General features: G+C 33.4%; 2 protein-coding genes across 2 annotated transcripts in view; both read right to left on the bottom strand.

Moving 5' to 3' along the window:
• The window catches only part of ogre (optic ganglion reduced), a 30,742-nt gene extending 19,649 nt beyond the window's left edge, over nucleotides 1-11,093 (bottom strand). The window contains exons 1-2 of the mRNA XM_013311819.1: nucleotides 10,865-11,093; nucleotides 683-1,061 (exon numbers count right to left, since the gene is read on the bottom strand). Of these exons, the coding sequence (XP_013167273.1) occupies nucleotides 683-931 (249 nt within the window). The 5' untranslated portion in view covers nucleotides 932-1,061; nucleotides 10,865-11,093. The remainder of the gene's footprint in view (nucleotides 1-682; nucleotides 1,062-10,864) is intronic.
• A 4,338-nt stretch (nucleotides 11,094-15,431) lies between these two features.
• Inx7 (innexin 7) lies at nucleotides 15,432-20,948 on the bottom strand. Its single transcript, XM_013311084.1, has 8 exons — nucleotides 20,852-20,948; nucleotides 19,659-19,942; nucleotides 18,567-18,744; nucleotides 17,494-17,641; nucleotides 17,202-17,391; nucleotides 16,877-17,027; nucleotides 16,478-16,667; nucleotides 15,432-16,095 (listed from the first exon to the last, which is right to left on the bottom strand). Exons 2-8 carry the CDS (start codon nucleotides 19,896-19,898, stop codon nucleotides 15,939-15,941), a joined length of 1,254 nt encoding a protein of 417 aa, XP_013166538.1. The 5' UTR covers nucleotides 19,899-19,942; nucleotides 20,852-20,948; the 3' UTR covers nucleotides 15,432-15,938.
• Nucleotides 20,949-21,233: the final 285 nt, after the last annotated feature.

Below are 21,233 nucleotides of genomic sequence, written 5' to 3'. Positions count from 1 at the left end.
TGAGCGGCCATAGTGACAACAACATCTATCACATGTGGAACAAATCGCAAAGCACTTGCAAATGTGCGCGCAAATAACATTTACGTGTTCTATCGACCAATTGTAATAATCGAATACAAAAACAAATGTCAATCGTGTATTAATATTTTAAAAAGTTACAACTAATAAATTAAGGGCGTTGCGTTATTTGGAACTAATCCTTCAAGAATACGTTATATATGTACAGAACGGTAGAGTAATCAAATAAACATTAGGCAACACGCTTCCGCGCCTCTGGCGTTGTAAATCATACACATTCACACATTCCATTTTATTGACATTACTTTAGATTTAAACCTCGGTTTATCTATGTAGACATGCCATACGTTCAAACGTAATAAATTTAGAAACTGATTAAAAATATTATTATTGGTAGAGTGGTAGATTTAATTCATTATAAGCCTTTGACTTTTGACTTGAATGTTGGTTAACACGTGTGTGCTATTTCTCTTAGTGCCACACTCATAGTTATTTAATTGTGACTTATTCAGTACCTTGTTACATTTCTCTTCTAAATATACACTAGAAGATCTGTCACTCTTAGTAGTCACTAAAATTAAAAACTCTGAGTGTGACAGTAAGTTGGGTTATTAATTCTGCCATACCAAAGATGTGGTTCAAATTAAAACAGTGTAACACTTACCTCTCTAGCAAAAGCATCTGGCATCGTAAACGTAGATGTGATCCAACAGAAGGTGTTAACAACATTAGCAGGGAGGCCGTTGACGATGCACTGTATTGGCTGACCAACGTACTGTGTAGCGGTGATGATGAGCGAGCAGGTGAGCAGGAGCACCGTCGTGAACACATTATGGAGGCGGAACACCGCGTTGTCAGTCTTTATGTCTTGGTACTTGAAGTACACGCTCAATCCACCCAATAGTCTCAACATCTTGAGCTTATAGCATTACGCAATTATCGAGTTATGTGCGTTTTCTTAACTACGTAAAATCAGTCTTGTCAAAAATTCATAGTATCGCTGTAACGCGATGCGAGATTATTGTCGAGATTGCTCGTTGTATCTGAAACAAAAGAAAACTTACATGAAATTAGACAATTGTCAAGTAAATAACAAAAAGGGAGACATCGAAATACGTAAGAAGTTAATCCAAAATCAACATAAACATAAATAATGATAACGTAACCTTATTAAGATTTTACGTCATCTTAATAGATCTACAGATATCATAACAGATTATTTATTATGCACAGATATTTAAATATCTTCCACGTGCACATATTACAAGGTACAATAAAGCATAAATTACAAAATCAACGTAACTTAAAGCAATAGAGTACCTTCTATGCAAATGTGTTATTACAACACACTTTACATGTCGACTTACATATTGCATTAGACACGGTGAACAAACAATACAACCACGCGATTAAGTTTTTAACATATCACTAGATTTAATAAATGTTGCTAGCAAAAAGCTTACATTTGACAATAAATATTAGACCTTAACTGAATGTACTTAAAGTATATAATCGTTTGATTTTTGCAAAGATCCCGCAAGGTACATTATTAGGGCCAATACTTCGAGTAAAGGTAAACGCCCGACTATCGTGATTACTGTTATAATAAAAAGTTAATAGTGCATGGCTGATCTAGATTAAATAGGTTTTATAACATCTGCATACGACAAATGCAAGTTAGTCCTATTTCCTAGTTTATTGTTAGAAATTATTCAAGCATTATAAGTTCCTAAGTTGTACTTTGATCGAATAATCTATAGAAATTAATGTACAAATTTAAGTGGTTAAAATTCCAATCGCGCTAACTATGGAATTTCTTTCTGTGACGATTTTTTTTTAAATCAAATATAAGTTCCATTTCATGCAGTTGTCAATTTATGCTCGTGCTGGATGTTTTAGACTCTTCAAATAATTGGACACACGTGAGATATTAATTTGTTTGATTTCAAAACACCTTTAAAAGCGAACGAATGATGCTTTTAGACTACAAGGTACTCGTATAACAATTATCTACTGAACTATAATTAAATTAAATTTTAAAAGTTGTCTTACATTTTTATGCAAGACAAAAGAATCAATGATATTGTTATAAATTGAAGGCATTTAGGCAAGAACACATTTACACTTACTTATATTTTCCAGTATTTCGTTCACAGATGTCTTCTTATATTGACAACCAAAGAGAATGTGAATAAAATCTACCACCATGAGAATAAATAAAGACTTTCTCATCAAATAAGAAGACCACATTATTAAATAACAATTTACGTATAAACACAACTTATTATTATAAGAAAACTCACGAGAAAATGTGCAAGACCACAAATGTCCAGTCTAAAACACTACTCGTTCAGATATGTTCACAGAAATTTATTAGGCGAATAATGATCGATATGATAATAATCAAAGGAGTCCAAAACCAGGGGAAGTAGTGGACTTTTAAAAAGTAAATTCAATAAAAGTGTCAGGAACAAAAGAAAGTTACATCGTTACGGTTTCTAAGCGAAATAATTTATTTCTTCAAATAGAGATTACCGGAGATACAAAGGTGTAGAAAATAGCTTTTTATCCTCTTATCGTAATGTAAATTGATTTTATTTAGAATTTAACAAAACCGTGATCTACTATTTAGCGTCGCTTTCTAAAGGTAACGCTAAAAAAAACTAAACAACTAACAATAGCTAGTGAAATTTGTGGGAAAAACTTTTAGCGTTGAGTAGAGATTTTTTTACACTAAACAGTACCTGAAAACTTTCATAATTTCAGCAATGTAAATGGAATTTTTCTTTTTATAATCTGTCTAAACATAATCTCTAACGTGCTAACTATGAAAGCGAGATTTTAAGAGGAAATAACAACTAGATCTGTAGCTAAAAGTACTAAGTTGTAAAGTTACATTGAAAAATATCCTGTTCATAAGCTTTAAAAACTGTACTTTCTAAATCCGACCACACAGAAGACAGGCGTGAAGTGGAAGCAATTCCGCGTTTCGTCTGATGAGTGTGCGTCCCGGAGGCCTAATATAGTCCTCTTTCCCTTCCCATCCTTTTTCTTATAAGGAAAAGATGGAAAATGGAAGTGGACTTTCCGGATGAGAGGATGCATAGGTAGGGAAAATATTTTCTTTCTGTGCATCCTCTCCTCCGTTGATTAAAGGTAGGCAACGCATATGCAATTGCGTATATCTATGGGCAACGGTCACTTCGCTATTTCAGCGATTTCAGGTGGCCGCTCGCACGTTTGCCACCTTATGATATATAAAAAAAAACTTTCTAAATTTCATGATTTATGGTTAACGCTTCTAATCTTTCAATAATAACATTTAAATACAAAGAAATTAAAAACTTTACTAACAGCAGTGTTGAAAAGTGTACCATCTGGTTTTGTTTCTTTAAATAAGGAGAAGACGTAAAACTAATGGAAAGCATAACTAATAGTTACATTAATTATTCTGTCAAGTAGAATTTATTAGGTGTTTCTTATTGTATTATTTCTAGACGAGAATCAAATGTAACTATATATTTAGATAGACTTTATTTGAATCTTATATCTGAATCAAAATCACATTACATAAAACTTTTAATTACAATTAATTCAAATATACTCTATAACAAGATAGTCTTAAATCTATGATATTAAATAAAACATTACAAACGAATTAATAACTTAAATATATTAATAAAAGTAATCCTTAAAGCAAGGTTCCGAAGATAATGACCGCGTTCCCCCTTACATAAAATCATTATGATCTTTTCATCATTGGACGAAATCGATAATATCATTGAAAACTTATTAATCGAATCAAGGCTAATACATCGAAATTATATCCTGAATCGATTTAATAGTGTATAATTAACAATATTTATAGACATACGAAAGGAAATAGATAAGACATTTGTTACTAAACTCATATTTAGAACGGAGATTGAACAAAAGTGACGTATACAGTGACATTTAACCACATCCTTCGAAGATTCCATCTAAAAAAATATAATTTTACTCGTACCCAAATAAACGAAAAAGGATTCCATCATTAATTAATGATTATCTAAGTCGACAAATCAACCTTTGTCCGAGACTGGTCTACCTTATGAGGTATGCATGAGGAGACTACAACAAGCATCGTGTAACATTTTTTGACATTGACAGGAGGGCGTTAGTGAGCTATCATAATTTAGTTTGACTTATGTCAACCGGGTCTGATAAATTTTTGGTCTGTATCACTTTCAAGATAACCTCTAAAATTCAGACTCTTTGATGGACTGGACTACATATTCTAAACGTTGCTAAATCAATCGAAATTTTTCGAATTGTCTTTCTGCATATTTGCATTAAAACCCACAATAGGGGTAAAGTTACAAAAAAATATTTTTTGTCATAACCGCCGTAACCTCAATAGCTTACATAAAATAGGTTGAGCTTCTTTACAGCAATTGACACGTGAAGAAACAAACACACAGACAATTATACGCGCTAGTGAGCGTTGCCTGCACTTTACGAGGGCTCGTAAACCTACTAGGGAAGGGTAGAGAGCTATTTCTGTTTGAAACTAAGAAACGCGCGTACCTTTGATATTTCTCGCGAGTTAGGTCACGTGAGATTTTTATGAACACGGTTTAGTTCATACAAACTTTATTACATACTACAGCAGTATAATTTGTTATATAGACTTACTGTGGGTTTCTAAGACCAAAACCTCATAAAAACATAGTTATCTCTTTTTTGTTGAAGAGGAAAGATAAGGATGACGATATGTTTTATACAGAGATTTTGATTTTAAAAACCAACTGTTACACGATTTTTTCTGCGTTCCTAAATTATACTTCAACAATTTCGACCACAGATTGAAAAAGATAATAGTTTGAAGAGCCAAAAGTTTAATTCATAACAAGTTTTTACAACAGTCTTTCCCAAAGTGGGCGATAACGCCCCCTTGTGGGCGCTGCAGATTTCAAGTTGCGGGTTATAGTAAAAGTTTCTTTTAGAATTCTCCGTTAATATAGATATATAGGTCACAATAATTAATTAATTTAATTTGAAGTTATAGTGGTTTTTAGATATTAGAAAATATGGGGGAGCTAAAAAAATATTTATTCTCTAAGTGGGCAGTAGACAAAATAAATTAGGGAACCACTGTTTTACAATAAAAAAATTAGTATAGAATAAAAACGATGCGACATATTTACCATAGACTACAATAAATCTTGTAAACAATATCTTCGGATGTTGTTCACACATTTCGCAACAAGACAAACAGCTTGTTGGCATTCTCTTTTACATTTGCATTAATAATTCAATCTAATAACACAATTGGTAAGCAATGCAATTAAAAAAAAAATAGTTGTCACACCGATTTCCTAATAGAAAGTTAATTAAATTTATGAGGTCATTGAATGGGCTTATTTTTCAATATAAGTACATAAGGAAGTTATCAAATTTTAATGTAATCGAAAGGACCTAGGCAATAAAATCTAATTAACTTTCATAGACTATGTAAAATACCCCATTTGCTTTTAAATAATATAAATAAAAAATAGAATGATTCAGTAATTAAATATATTTGGTAGGGTTTAAAAAACATAGTGACGTCATTTGCCTACTAAATATATAACCTATAATAATCTTTTCGTCTCCATTTTTTGAGGAATGTTAGGGTCTTATGTTATATAGCTAAGATTACATACATGGGCCAGTTTGACTTATTGCTCGTGTCCTCATTGGACGCCCGTGGCAATTGACCCGGGAGGCAATTGATCAATTCAACCCGATAGTACATCGGAAGGTACTTTGGGATTGGATGGACTTTCTCCGTGCCGTGCTTTTGAGGTTATAAATACAAGGAATTCTGTTTCAGTGATGGGTTTCATGAAAAAATTTATATGGACACAGGACATATAGTATAGAAAACTTTGCTGTTGCCCGCGACTCCGTCCGTGTGGAATAAAAGAAGCTTAATAAGTAGCCTATTTGTTATTACCCACTATGTTTTACATCTGTGCAAAATTTCATAAAGATCCGTTGAGCCGTTCTGCAGATACCCTAAAACAAACTTTCTCCATCCATCCATCCAAACTTTCGCATTTATAATATTAGTAAGAACTAGAACCGTACCAAATGCTTGCTTGAGTATTCGTTTCTCTACATAATATATTAACGTGTTATTTAAAAAAAAAATTCAAATATATATATTTATATATATATATATATATATTACAATGTCATTACAATTATGAAACTCAATTACTTTAATGACGTCAACACATAATTATAATGCCTAACATAGGAAGTGAACTAAAAAGCAGTTCAAGGTAACAGTAAAATCCCACGTTACTAAGTTTAATTTGTTCCTAGCTAGAAGTAGTTTAGTGTCAACATGCAAGTTGATTTTTTTATATTAAAAGTTGGCGAACGAGTAAGTGGCGAACTGAATTCGCCGAATTGTAAAGCGACTACCCATACACATCCGCAATTACAGGAGGAGATGCACATATAGAGAATATTTCCCCTCTCTATCAAATCCATTTCCGCTTCCCATCCTTTCCTAATAACAAAAGGGTGGGAAGACAGAGGACTAAAATTAGTCCACCAGCACACAAACTAATAAGACGAAACACGATATTGTGGTAATCAAAAATTCATTTCAGATCTTTGTTAGTTGCTATACTTTATAGCAAGTTATATTTCAATTCCTTAATGCGTAGCATTTCATTAATTAACGTAATGTAAGCTTGGTCATCAGGTGAACGCCCTGTCTGTCGCGTTGTCATTCATTATGAACGAATGTCAACTCCCAAAATTACCGCTTTCCTGCGCTACCGACCACGTAACCTACTTCAACGTAAACGTTAGAATAGGACAGATGTATTTGCTGACGTAATATTCATCATCAACTCACTATACATCCCCACCAAGGAGATCCGAGACTACCCTAAGTTAGGGACAAGTTATTTTATAAGGAAATTAGCTGTCGCCCGCGATTCCGTCCGCGCGGAATTAAAAAAAAAACATAATTAGTAGCCTATGTGTTCTACATATATGCCAAATTTCAGTGAAATCCGTTGAGCCGTTTCGGAGATCCTTCAAACAAACATCCATCCATCCATCTAAATATTCGCATTTAAAATGTTGGTAAGAAGTAAGATTTTAAATCATTACACGATAACTTAACTTAAGATGTAAATAAAAATAAAATGAGCGTGAAATTAAGACTAATAAATACACTATTTATTAAACAATAGTTCTGTTTGTCAGTTGCAACAATAACTGACAAACAATATAAACGACTGAACAGGCACATTGTATCACAACTATTGTATGCATATTTGTAAATATTCTAACGTATGGAATGCTAATAATTCTAAAGAGAAATGCTTCGAAAAATCATACCCGTACTTACAAAACAAAAACATGGCAACCTTTAGAAAAGACACTTATAAAAATATTACAATCGCTTGGTAGAAAAAACCCACAATTATTAATAGCATTTAAATTTTTCTGTCGTGATCTTTTGAAATTACGATAACAAATGATAGCTATTTGTTAATAAAACAAACAAATTGCTAAAAAAAATCGCGTGATCTACAAGAATAAAAATCAAACTCAATTAATCAACAACTTTCTCACAGAATTAATAAAACTTATTATCATAAAGTAAGACCAGATGCAAGACTAGGACCAAGAAATGTGGTCCTGTCGCGGTCAAGGCGAACTAGTGACAGCAAATATACCACGGTAGTAACCAGTCTTAGACCTTCAGGCCATTTGTAAGGGCATCTAGGTTTAACGGATGTTCCTTTATAGTGGAGTTTCACTAAACACTTGTACTTTATCAACAACAAGCATTGCCGTAATGGAAACGCACGTTTTGTAATTTTTCTAGAGGCGATCTACGGACATGGGTTGAAACGGTCTTCTGTAGAAAATATTTATTATTTGAAAATTATAATATTATAAGTGAAAAAAATCTTATTGTAAAGACAAAGAAGATTTTTTTCACAATGTCTTTGATAAGGAAGATATTTTATGTTTCTTTTATGACAATCTGAACGACGGAATTACAAAATGTGACAACATCGGGTTCAGGTTACAACCTCGATCATGGCCTGGTCTTATTGCCCTTGTAATATTTACTTTATCGCTACAACACAATAATTAAATATGTATATAGTAATAGATTGTATATTTTTAAATTATAATATATAAGGATTTAGTACTTTTTAGTAATTCATCTTATATATTAAAAGGCACGAAGTTTATTCCTATTAAACATTTTATGTTAGACATATGTTAAAATATAATTATTATCGTCGCTTACCTTGGGTTTCTGAAACTATAATGCCCGTTTAAAGCATATTGTTATCTCTTTTTTGTCAAAGATAATGACAAGGATGGTGGTTTGTTTTATACAGAAAACAACCATTATAGAAGGAAAATTGTGAGGAAATGTCCTTTCCTTCTACCAAAAAAAAGCAAGGTATTAAGGTAAATTAAAATACGGTAAAATGTCTTGCAATTTTTTCCTGATTAAACGTAACTATTGATAATTAATAACAGCAATAATTCAAGATTAAATCGCCATGGAAGTTTTTGGTGAAAAAAAAATTTTCTAGTGCGAATGTCAATTATCGTAGTTACTACAATTAATAGTAGTTCAAAATGTTGTATCGCATGCTACTTTTTTATGTCATTTTGTGAATTAAAAGACCACATTAATCAGTATTTGCACATTATTTGTCATAGCGTGTTAACGTCAAAAAATCTGTGGCAGAACGAAAAAAGGCGGGAAATATGGAAGTCAACAAACATCAAATAACATCTATCAATCTAAATAAATGTTGTTTAAAAAATGCTGATATCAATCGCTTATTTTTCGCACTATGTTGGTACTGTGATATGGCAACATTGATTTTAAAACATCATTCGCTGTCAACAACTTGTAAGATGTGACATTTCCCGCCTGTTATGTCTTAAAACATCAACGGATGTTCCGTCTAGCGTAACATTCATGCAGGTCTCATGTTTTTGTGTAGTCATCAATGGCGGTTCACGTGCATATTATGTGTTACAAGCCTAGAATCATTGTGTTGGAAGGGATAATTGACTCCCACGTCAATGACACAAGTAGACGACGAGAGTAGCGTCTGTATTATTACTACTACATTTATTATGTATATAATAATTTCAATATATGAACGGTTACACAGGAAATTACTCCCTCGGATATTATAAATAATTTTATTATAAAAGTAAATATTTATGTAAAACCAATGAGTTATCCAATTCTCATAATAAAATAACGGATACACTATTAATATTAGCTTTGTCAAGTAATTATAAGCAAAAGAGACCTATTGATTTCTTCTTTACCATCAACTTCGATGGGGGATAGTACGATTCGAAGTTCACTATTTTGTCTTTTATACATCTTACGAAATTGTTCATTCGAAGTTCTTTCGTTCGAGTTTATTACAAAACGCGACTACGTAACACGAAACAGTTCGTTATAAGGTAGAAAATGGTTAGTTATAAATCAGAGTCACCCTCCCCGGTCCGGCATTATCGGTGATTAAAGTGTGCTGCAGGATGGACCAAATTATACGGTCCGTTGTGGCGCGCTTTGGCCTTTCCACGGTCATTATACCGACGAATATTAGCTGGAAGCATGCTGGCCACTACAAATCTAATATAAAAAAATGTTCCAAATTCGAAATTTAAGATATTCTCGTAATTCAAATTAGGAATATCAATACACTATTTCTTACTAAGTTAAAAAGAAATAGAAAAAATACAAAGATTTAATATTTTATAATTCTATTGAGGTGAAGACATGACGTGTAATATGTTTTATGTCAAGATTCATTATAGAAATTCAGAAAGAAAATCACAATGAAATAGTCTTAATAGAATACTAAATTACATATATTTCAGCGACTAAAAGACACATTTAATATTACTTTTTTATGTAGTAATAGTAACGGGATGATAAAATCTATATTAATTTTCAGTAATTGTTTTTCACATATTATTTGATGGTTTTCACAAATTTTAAGATTTTGTAACATAAATTTTGTTTGCATGTTGGTACTCAGTTTTACTGCTGCCAACAATAATAATACATATTTACTTATCATTTTAATTTCTTCAATTGATGAATAAACATCTTGCTGCTTACAACACCGAATGTGTAAGACAAATTTGACAAATTTTCCTTAAATTGATAGAACAATATTACATTAAATGCTGTAACTATTTATATATAAAGTACTAATTCTAAAGAAAATAAAACCTTTTTTTTAAAACTTAAATATTGGCTGGCTGTAATTTGGAATGTCCCAGAAAGTATATCTGTGTCAAACTAGAAAGTAGAAACCAGACTTCTTAATGCCTTATAGTAAACCATTGGTAAAAAATTAAGGAATCTACAATAAAAAGGAATTAAAAATATTATTTATGTAGTATAGTTTGTACTTGGTATATAGAAAAATATATAATAAAATATATTAGCTATATGTGACATACTCATATTAGTTCTAGTAGTTTTTAAAAATAACAACACACATTAATATAAAATTAACTGGCAAAACAACTGACGCATTTAATGCCTTATAAGAACAATTATAAAATAGGGTCACAATTTTTTTGTTTATAGTGTGCATCATAAATAATTGACTATAGTAACATAGAAGTTAATTTACTCAATACCCACCTTTACGATAGGTAAATTTATTATTAAGTTTAGTGTAGTAGAAAATAAAAATATTCAATCATACTTGTTTCCTATGCAGTGATTTTTTTTTAGATTTAGGTTATAAAAGAAAATTATAATTATAATTCTTATATTACTTACCACTCTGCAGTTTTCACAACTTTTGGATTTTCGTCACTTGTTATGTTATGTTTTGTTTTGACACTATCATTCTACCTTGTTAGTAATTTTAAGTCTTTAATACAAAAACTGTATTTATAAGTTCATAACATTTTTCACATAAAAACGTACACATTTGTTTTCGTAACATTCATAAAAATAATATAAACCTTAAATTCCAGAATCTCCTCTGCGACACACGGCTGATCCGTGCGGCTGTCTAAAAATTTATTTTGTTTCACTCCGCTAACCCTACGTCGGAGCGTTTAGCGGCTGTGTGAAAGAGTAAGACAACTGTATACGGTCTGTGTGAGAGTAAAAGAAACAAACGAAACAAGTCAGCTTAGACGCCTAATAAACAGCGAATCGCTGCCATTATTTATTAAAAGGTTGCCAGCCTGTGCTTGACATTCAACGTTCCATTTTACAAAAAGTAAATTTATGTTTTAATATTGACAAAACTACAATAAGAGATTTCTAACTACCAAATGGATGATTGAATTTCGTAATTCAATAAAATCACGTTAAAAGTAGATTGCTGGAATAATTGAAATGTAATAATTTAGGGAGGAAAGTCTTTTAAAGTGATGTAATTTGGCAGATTGTGACATTTGAATCTTTGGAATTGTCTTTTCTAAGTAAGTAATGTAGACTGCCGACTGATAATTAGTCGTGGGTACCTCAACTAAAACTGAAGATCTGCAAATCCGCTCTATTTGTACCTGCAAAGAGTTAAGATGTGTGTTTCGAGGTGCGAACTTCTAGTCGCCAAGCGGCTTGAGGCTCGGCAACTCACACAGTTATAGTGCATGGCGATGAGCTGTAATCTGTCGATTTACTAATTGAGCTGCAGCGCAATGATTCAAGTCTTTTGTGACTTTGACAAGTTATTTAGACACGTTTAAATTAATATTTTCCTACTGTGTTAAAAAAATCGTAATAATTAATTAAAAATTGTATGAAAGAGAATCTGTTCAATTGAATTAGATAATATGACCATGAAAAATTATTTGTTTTCGTGTTAATGGGCACGATTATAATGAGGCGAACATTGTTATTGTAGTGACAGAAAAAAAATAACAGTGATGCAATATGACCTCTTTTACATTAATTTTATTTCTAATATTAAAACGTGATTCTTAAGTTTTTTTTACATAAACAAGGAAGCGATATTTTTGCTTATTTAAATAAAGCAGAAGTTTTGCTCGTGCTGTGATTTCTAGGAAAAGATCTTTGCTTAAGCAATATACGGAAGTTGTTCGTGTTAAGACCCATTGCATCAACGAGAGCTGCGTTGCATCAACAGTTGGTACTGGATTGCGTTATCCTTTTATTTACTTATCTTGTAATTTATTCCTTTTTTTTAAACTTGCCAGTGTTATAAAAGGTCACCTACTTTTAAAGGTTTTATTCACTAGATTAGTCAGGTTAATTTTGTCACCTAAATGTAGTAATAAGTAAATGTTTTTTTTGAACACTGCTACTTTCGTTTTATTTAGCATATCGTCCATGAAATCTACAATATGAAAAATAATTTAACAGAACATAAAATTATAAAAAATTAAATAACGATTACTACTCAGCTTAACATTTGAAGGTTTCGTCCTTTGAACAATACGGAGATATTTTTTGGATTAGGAAAAGCATGAAGCGCCATGCTCAATAGCAGTGGTAGTCAACTTATGACACGCGACAATTGTGTCGCGTTTTGGGTGTGTCACAGATTACAATATTCAATATACACTAAGAAAAAAAAGGGATGTAGGTATTGTTTGTAAAGCACACGCGAGTGATTCCAACGCCACGGAATGTTCCCGTTAATCACAGAGTCAGAATTATTTGATGGCACGTCTATGACTTTTTTTTTATATCATAAGGTGGCAAACGAGCGAGCGGTCACCTGAAATCGCCGAAATAGCGAAGTGACCGTTGCCCATAGACATACGCAATTGCATATGCGTTTTCTACCTTTAATTGACGGGGGAGAGGATGCACAGAAAGAAAATATTTTTCTTTCCCATGCATCCTCTCATCCGGAAAGTCCACTTCCACTTCCCATAATTTCCTTATAAAGAAAAGGATGGGAAGGAAAAAAGGACAAAATTAGGCCTCCGGGACGCACATTCATCAGACGAAACGCGGAATTGCTTCCACTTCACGCCTGTCTTCTAACTTCATTAAACATTTCTATAGAAAACAAAAAGTTTCCCATCCCTGTTCTATAGAATAAACAGTAAAACTCTATGATAATGGAATACAAAACTATTCGTATGCTTTCCCGTTGGCATATGAATCTTTTGATTCGTTCATTCTTTTTCACGTCTTTATTCAAATGTAGCTTTTAATACGAAAGTAGTAAGGTTTTATATGGTATGAATAGAATTCTAAGAGCAGTAACAGAAATTTGGACCATGTTGCAACTCATGGAGATTTACAATGATGTCTAGGCCACTGATTTTCAAAGTGCTGTATATTTATAGGCGATAATATGTCAACCCTGCCATCTTGAGCTTTCTATGCAGAAATAGCTATAAAAATACATGTGCAAAAAAACTTCTGCCTGTCTTTTTTTTTTAAATAGTCGACAACATATTTTTGCTAAGTAATAAATTCCGTAACATTAATCGTACATTAGTTTTCGGCTTTAACGAGCGTACTCTCCAGTACAGAGTTGTCATTGTATCATGGGTGGCGTGATGTACAGTTTGAGAAGCGCTAAGGTCATGGACACAGTTTGACAGGCTCGTGCGTGGGTGCTGGGAGGGCGCGGCTCCAAACCAGTCGGTGCCCGCTGCCCGCTACCCGCTGCCCGCTACCTGTGCGACCAAAATTCCAGGTATCCCGCGAATGCTTCGGGATGCTACATGTTTCTTGAAAACTATCAGTATGCCGCGACTTTGTCAGTGCATAAAAAAGCGAACAGACATACAGACTGACATTTTTTTTTTAAAATAGGATTTTCGATCTAAGCAACGCAAATGAAAAGAACTTGGTGTTCGCTAAATATATAATTTTTGCGATATTATATACAGACTGCAAGGTTCAATGTTGCCGTTTCCAATTTCGAAAATTCATAAAACTATCACGCATGATGTTATGACGTGCAGTTTAAAATGCTAATGTGTTTATATGTACCAATTTAAGTAGTAAGACATTACTATGAGAACTCAAGTCTAATTAACAATCGATTACTTGGAGTTGCAACATGAAGGACTTTCAGAACAAGTTAGGAATTTACTGATTTATAATTCTTAAATTTTGTAAGCCTTTGTAACCCTTTTAATGTCAATAACAGACATAAGATTGTGGGACTATATTTACACATATTGTCCTCCCTCTTAGTCTCTTTCAAAAAAACATAGGCAAATGGATAATAACTAATGTAATAAGGTAAAGATGCAACCGTATCACTTAAAGCACTAAACCTACATCGACCCGATGATTCACTTCTGTTGTACGGTGGTATATATAATAAATTATTTATTTATGAATATTTTATAATTAGAACTTCCGTGTCATGTCACGTCCCGAAGCATCATTAACAGGTCATCACTCCGACACCGCACCGCTGCGCTTCTTACGGGAAGAAAGCTAAACATATAAATCGAAGTTTCATCCTCAGAGCTATGACTCTTACTTAATCACAAATTAAATACAACTCCCTTACCTTATCATGTTCAAACTAAGCGTGTTTACGTGTTAACTTGAAATGGGATAACATTATGTATATCCTTAACGCACTATAAAAGTTTAAGCGTCTTTTTTGAAATATATGTCTAGTTTGTCCGTCCGTTTGAATGGTATAACCTCAAGAGATGATTAAAATTTTGTTCTACACTCCAAGTATAATTTAGATATCTTACTTCTTACTAATATTATAAATACGAATGTTTGGATGGATGGATATTTGTTTAAAGATATCTTCAGAACGGCTGGACGAATCTCGATGAAATTTGACATATAGAACATAAGCTGGAAGAACACAGGCCACTAATTATGTTTTTTTAATACCGCGCGAACGATGTCGCGGACGACCGCTAAACATGACATAAATATCTTATGCCTAATTTTTTTTTTTTTTTTTAATAGCAATGCGTTGTTAATTCGCCAGTACTGTGGAGTATATTTACTCTGTACAATTAGTCATTTAAATATTTTAAAGGATGTACAAAAGCAAATAAGACGGTATTATCACAAAATACGCTAATTACAAAGTGTTAAAATCCACTTATTTGTATAAATACCAAGGCATAGAGTGACACAATTTTCATTACATCAGCCACCAAATTAACAGTGTGCTCATAAATATATCATGGTGGCTTTAATTACATTGATGTCATTGCTTTGTTGGTTTAAAAAAAAAATTGTGACATATGGGTGGAGTCTCATTCCGTTTTTCGTAAAATTTTAAATCACTTTTTTAATGCTTTCTAAATAACGGCAAGAGAATGATAATAAAATAGAACCATTGTTAAAAAATCGTAAATATAATTCGTTTCTAAAATTACAAACTAAATTCGTAAAAAAATAATACAAAATTTACAAACTGGCAACACTAATTATCCACTTATAAAAAAACAAGTGGAGCCATGTTGCTGTAAATTACACAACTTTACATAAATAATTCGTAATTTTGCAATATTTTTTTCGCAAAACTAACTTAAAAAACTATTATAGTTTTAAATAAATATTCATATCAAATATTTTCACCATACTTACGGAATGTTTCGATTATTAAATTCGACCAAAAACTCTTACATCATCGCCATATCAATATTTTGATAAACGACCATAGATAAGGTAACAATCCTTATTTATAACCAATCTCAAATTATTCCATAAAATTGACAATCGACAAACGTTGTACCAACCTTTAAAAACCAAGTTACAATACAGTTAATATGTTCTGATGACGTCATTATAAATAAACTTTTCAATGCACACAATGCATCTTCATACAAATCCTAAGTTTAATGACGTATTAAATCTCATTTAACTTGAGCACAACTTAACACTAGATAAATCACAGTCCAAAATCTCTCCCTACATCTTCTCACTATGAAGCTTTCTTCTCAGGTTTCAGCGGCAGAGTCTCATCAGCGTAGTCGATCTTTCCGAGGAGTATTGGTTCAGCTCCCTTCTCCTCGTGACCATCCTGGTCCCCTGGCAGCTCTCGTTTCTCCAACTCTTCAGCCACGCGGGCGTAAAGTTGTCTGTAATATAGTGAACATAAGTTAACTAAATGAAAAGCCCCACTGGTAGAAGAAATATACTTGCTACAAATTTTTGCTAATTTTTTGCTAATGCAAGGATACTTCATTAAAATAATAAAATGGACAAAGGATTTAGTTTGAAATTTGCTAGTGATGTTAAACTCATCGTTGAGGAATGATTGTATGGATATATAGGTTAGTTCTTCCTTTATGACATTGAAGTATGTACATAACTAAGAAATAACGTCCAAAAACATTCTTAGCAACAAACCTCTTTGTTCCGCAAAATGAAAAGATATTGTACATCCATTAAGACACAATTTAAGATGATTTGAGTAGCAACTAAAAGTAGAACAGAATAAAATAAATCTAAAATACTAACTGGAATACAGAGGTCTTCATGTTCTTAGCGAGGTAATATAAGAAGAGCCAGTCAGCGAACTGGCAGCCGTTGACGACATGCAACACGTTGTGAGGATCAAACTTGCCGGCGGAGACTTGCCGGAACACTAGCTGGTTGAACTTCAGCGAGCGACGGTACATGAAGAACGATATAACTCGCCAGATCACAGCTGCAAAAAGAATAAATGTTAATAAATCATTTGGTATTAGTCTTAAGACTGTAGGATAACTACTACATGGTATGGAGTTCCAAAAATCTGATTATTTTTAAATGATGATCCACGCTTTTGCTGTAAATATGAGATTATAAACCGGGGTTGGAAAATGAACTAAGATATCATATCTTTACAAGAAGTCTTTGTAATAGATTGCAACTTACCGAGTAAGGAGGCGATGAACAGAAAGAGGAACCAGAACCAGAGTATGGTGTATATCTTCTCGTGGATGATGTTGAGCGCCATGACGCAGAGCGCGTCGTGCTGCTGGATAGAGCCACTCGGACCGTACTTGTGGAACAGGCACTTTGTCACCTGTCACATTCACGAACAGACATAAAAATAAATATATTTCGTTGTACTAACGCATTTTGTAGTACGTGATAGGGAATTCATAGATGATGATATAGAAATATGGACGATTACATATTGTGCCGACCATACGTAGGAAAGGCAAAAGGATAGGAAGACATAAATGTTATTATTTACCTTTGGGAATATCGTCTCTAAAGGATCTGCAATTTGTTCCCAGTCGCCGTAGGAAAGGACGTTGGAGCCGAGACTGATGAACTGACCGTTGAGGAAGATGTCGATGAGCCAGATCTGCAGCATCAGGTGCACCAGGTTTACTACCTCCATCGTCACTAGCCACGTCGACCACGTTCGGGTCACGCGTAACCTGAGCAATTATATACTCGTATGTTATTTTTTTATTCAAAAATTCTTGTTTGCCATTCTTTTGCTAGTCTGCTTATAAAAATCTTGTTTAAGTTCAACATACCTCATTATGATATCTTTCCTGATGAGGTTGATTTGGTTATCGATGGTGGTGCGCGAGGGTACGGTGGTGGCGCCCACCTTCATGTCTTCAGCGTGTAGCGCCAGCCCGGCGTACTGCAGACCATCCACCAGCGCCTTCACACGACCACCTAGTATCAAATTGTCACATTGTGTGAGTGGGCTCGGCAATACGCGTTAACCTTTAAACGATGCTTCAGTATGAATCAAAAATTGTTATATTTATCCGTAGATGCTTAAATCAACTTTATAGGATTGGTTAAAACCTCGAAAATTAGTCGAATCATTAAAGAGTGATTTTGGGTTTCTACTTTCTTCTTCTTCTAGTGCCTCTTCAGTCTTGAAGGTCTACTTTACCGAATCAATAATGCTGTGTGGTAAAAATCGAAGTAATGAATATGTTTTCATGCACATCTTTTGATATTGGAGCAATCGGTGGGCAACTCTGTATGTAGTAGCAGCAAGTGGATCATATCACCACGCCCGCTATCAGCCACTCGAGTTATTTACCTTGTTTAAGTGCTATTTTATTGAATACTTCTTTTGACATTATTATAATAAAATGATTACTGTGTCTTTTGTAATTACAAAATAATTGTTTGAGTCCTACATTTTTTGTATACTAGCTAAGAAGTATAAATAACAAATCAGTTGATTACTACATAATTTCAACTATTTTTAAAACGTCCAATTGTAATCTTAAATTGATCATCTTCAGAGCTTATCATGGATATCATCTTAACTTTCCACTGAACTCTTTCACAGTTTTAATCAAAGACGTGATCAAAATAGTACATACTAGTGGCCGCCCGCGACTAAGTCCGCGCAGAATTAAAAAAAAACATAATTAGTAGCCTATGTGTTTCCAGACTATTTTCTACATGTGTGCCAAATTTCATGACTAGCCGTCCAGCCGTTTTGGAGATAACTTCAAACAAACATCCATCCATCCATCTAAACATTCGCATTTATAGTATTAGTAAGATTATTATTATATCTAGAGTTTTCTCCTACATTTCTTTCCTTAAAATAATCTGTATTTTCCATTTTATTTACCTTCTTTCTTCTTCCAAATATAATGCGGCATATAGAAGCATATTGATTGTATAAACAGCACGAACGGCACCCATTGGTAGTATGTATGGTGCAGCGTCCTGTCCGTCTCCATCATGGGCCCCACTCCTGGATGCGGCAGGAAGCCATGCTGCAGCAGGCTCTCGTTGTAATGTCGCACCTGGTAACCATATTATGTTAACATCAAATACATCGCATATTTATTGTAACAAATAACCGCTGGACATGGATAAGAGGATATTTACCCTTTCCATGAGTCTCATCCTCCGCCAAATCCACTTCCACTTCCGACTTTCTTTATAAAAGGAAAAAGAAAAGGGTGGGTTGGGAATATTGACCAAAATTAGAGTTTTGGGACGCAAAATCAGCACGCCAGCAAAGGAATTCAAAGATGTGTAAGTAATCAACCAACCCACACTAGGACAGCGTGACTGACTAAGACCTAGTCACCAATTACTTATGAGCATAATCTTATTTCGCCACACGTCAAAGAGAAACATCAAACTTTATCAGAGTGTTAGATACTTGAAGTTTACGATAACCGACTATGATCTACGTATCCCAATTACCTTTGTCATCTGACCATCATAAATTCTCTAAAAAGTAAAATTACGAATCATCATCACCGAGGGGCTCGGAGCCTACCCTAAGTTAGGGGTCACTGGGCCATAGTCAACCACGCTGGCCAAGTGCAGGTTGGTTGACTTCACACATATCTTTCAATTTCCTTTCAGATATGTGCAGGTTGCATTTCGATGTTTTCCTTCACCGTAAGAACGTCGGATAAATATACATATGTAAATTAGAAATCAAAAAACACATTGGTACATGGCGGGATTCGAACTCAGGACCTGCAGATCGCAAGTCAAGTGCTTGATTCCTGAGCCATACGCTTATTATTTTTTAATACTATGTAAACAATCTATACTCTTTCGCGTAGAAGACTGTGTCTTCTATAAAAATTGTTTAAGTAGACTCCTAGTTTAGATTTCTACCAAATATCAATTAAGGGATTAAATTTACCACTTAATTACTCTTGATTGATACTTATTGATATATCATAAGAAAACTTACGATAGTAAACGTAGCCATGAAGAAGCAATACGTCTGAATAACATGATCTGGAACACCCTGATCGGAGATACATTTGATATGCTCCCCGAAGTACTCCCTCGCGCAGACGAGGATCACGAAAGCGAGGAGGAGGGTCACCGTCGCCTTGTAATGCATTTTGAAGACTATATTCTCTATATTAGGCTTTGAGAAGTTGAACCGCATCCGCGGCGTCAACGTGGTAAGCGTCGCCGCCAACATCCTCGCTTATTGTTTTTTCTGTTACGAAATTTAATAGGAGGTGTCTGAAAAAGAATTCAACAGATTAATAATCGTACTCAGATTCGTTTAAGGGAAATACTAAGCGTAGAACTGTGATATTAAGTCTACTCCAAGCGCTTATACTAATGGAGGAGAGGTGCACGATAAGAAATGCAAAACACTAGATGACGGTGTCTAATTATTTTGACCACATTATGACTCAGTTTTTAAATGGCTGCGTAAATCTAATCATACTGCGAACTGGTAACACTGACTGACTATGACAACTGCAGTGGAACGGATCAGATTGCAATATAAATAACGAACGAAGAAATAAAGCCATCATAAAACTGACATAGATTTTTAAAAACAGTGCTATCCACAGTTTATACGACCGATGACAATATGGAGATTGAAAAATGAACGGAAACAGAAAGACGACTAACTTTTAGCTTTATACATTTGTATGAAGTTTTAACTTTTTAATTAATAATAAACTATTTAATAAAACTAATTAATTAAACTACCAAAATAATACTATAAACTATATACTAAAACTAAACTTTAGCTTTATTAAAATAGTTTATAATGAAAACTCATTTAATAACAAAGCATTTATTTCTTTTCTAAATCGAAGTATGTGTCATTTTCTTAAATAACAAGAAACTTTAGCTTTGAAACATAGTTTGAAATATTCCAATAAACATAATTCCATATTGTAGACACATTTAATTAGTGTTACTTTGAACGTAAACAAAAAAAGGAAACTCAAGACTAATTTAGTCAACCCGATAAGTTTAGTTTCAATCATGAAAAATTTAAACAAGGAATTACTCAGAACACTAAAATAGATCACATGAAAAAGCCAATTTTCCAAAGATCCTACAATATTTGCAATTAATTTCCCAATAGGAGTTATTTGTACTAAATCAATCCATGTATTTATCACTTACTTATGTCAATTGTTATCAAAGTTCGGTTAATTAAAAAAAATTTAAAATAAAACACACACGCGCGCCGCTGCTGCCTCGACAACTGAATATGTCAGCGGCTATCAGTCGCGATTATGATAAGATACCTGTCGCGATAACTCATAGAATTTTACATTGAATTTTGTCTCTTCGGCATTTTCTTAGACGATTAAGAACACATAGTACACTTATCATTGGTTTCTGAAACCGAAATCCCTGTATAAAACAACAAAACCTCATTACCTTTGACATACCATAAATTTATGTTTTTCATCTCAGAAACCAACGATAAGATTTGTTCCTCTGGCACTAAGCACCCTATATAGAAAGCTTCGAAGGCATTAGCTGTGTAGCTCTGTAGAAG

The sequence above is a fragment of the Papilio xuthus genome, unplaced genomic scaffold, assembly GCF_000836235.2.
Source record: "Papilio xuthus unplaced genomic scaffold, Pxut_1.1 DF827680.1, whole genome shotgun sequence".
In the NCBI taxonomy this organism is placed as follows: Eukaryota; Metazoa; Arthropoda; class Insecta; order Lepidoptera; family Papilionidae; genus Papilio; species Papilio xuthus.
This window is presented reverse-complemented; position numbering and strand designations above follow the sequence as displayed.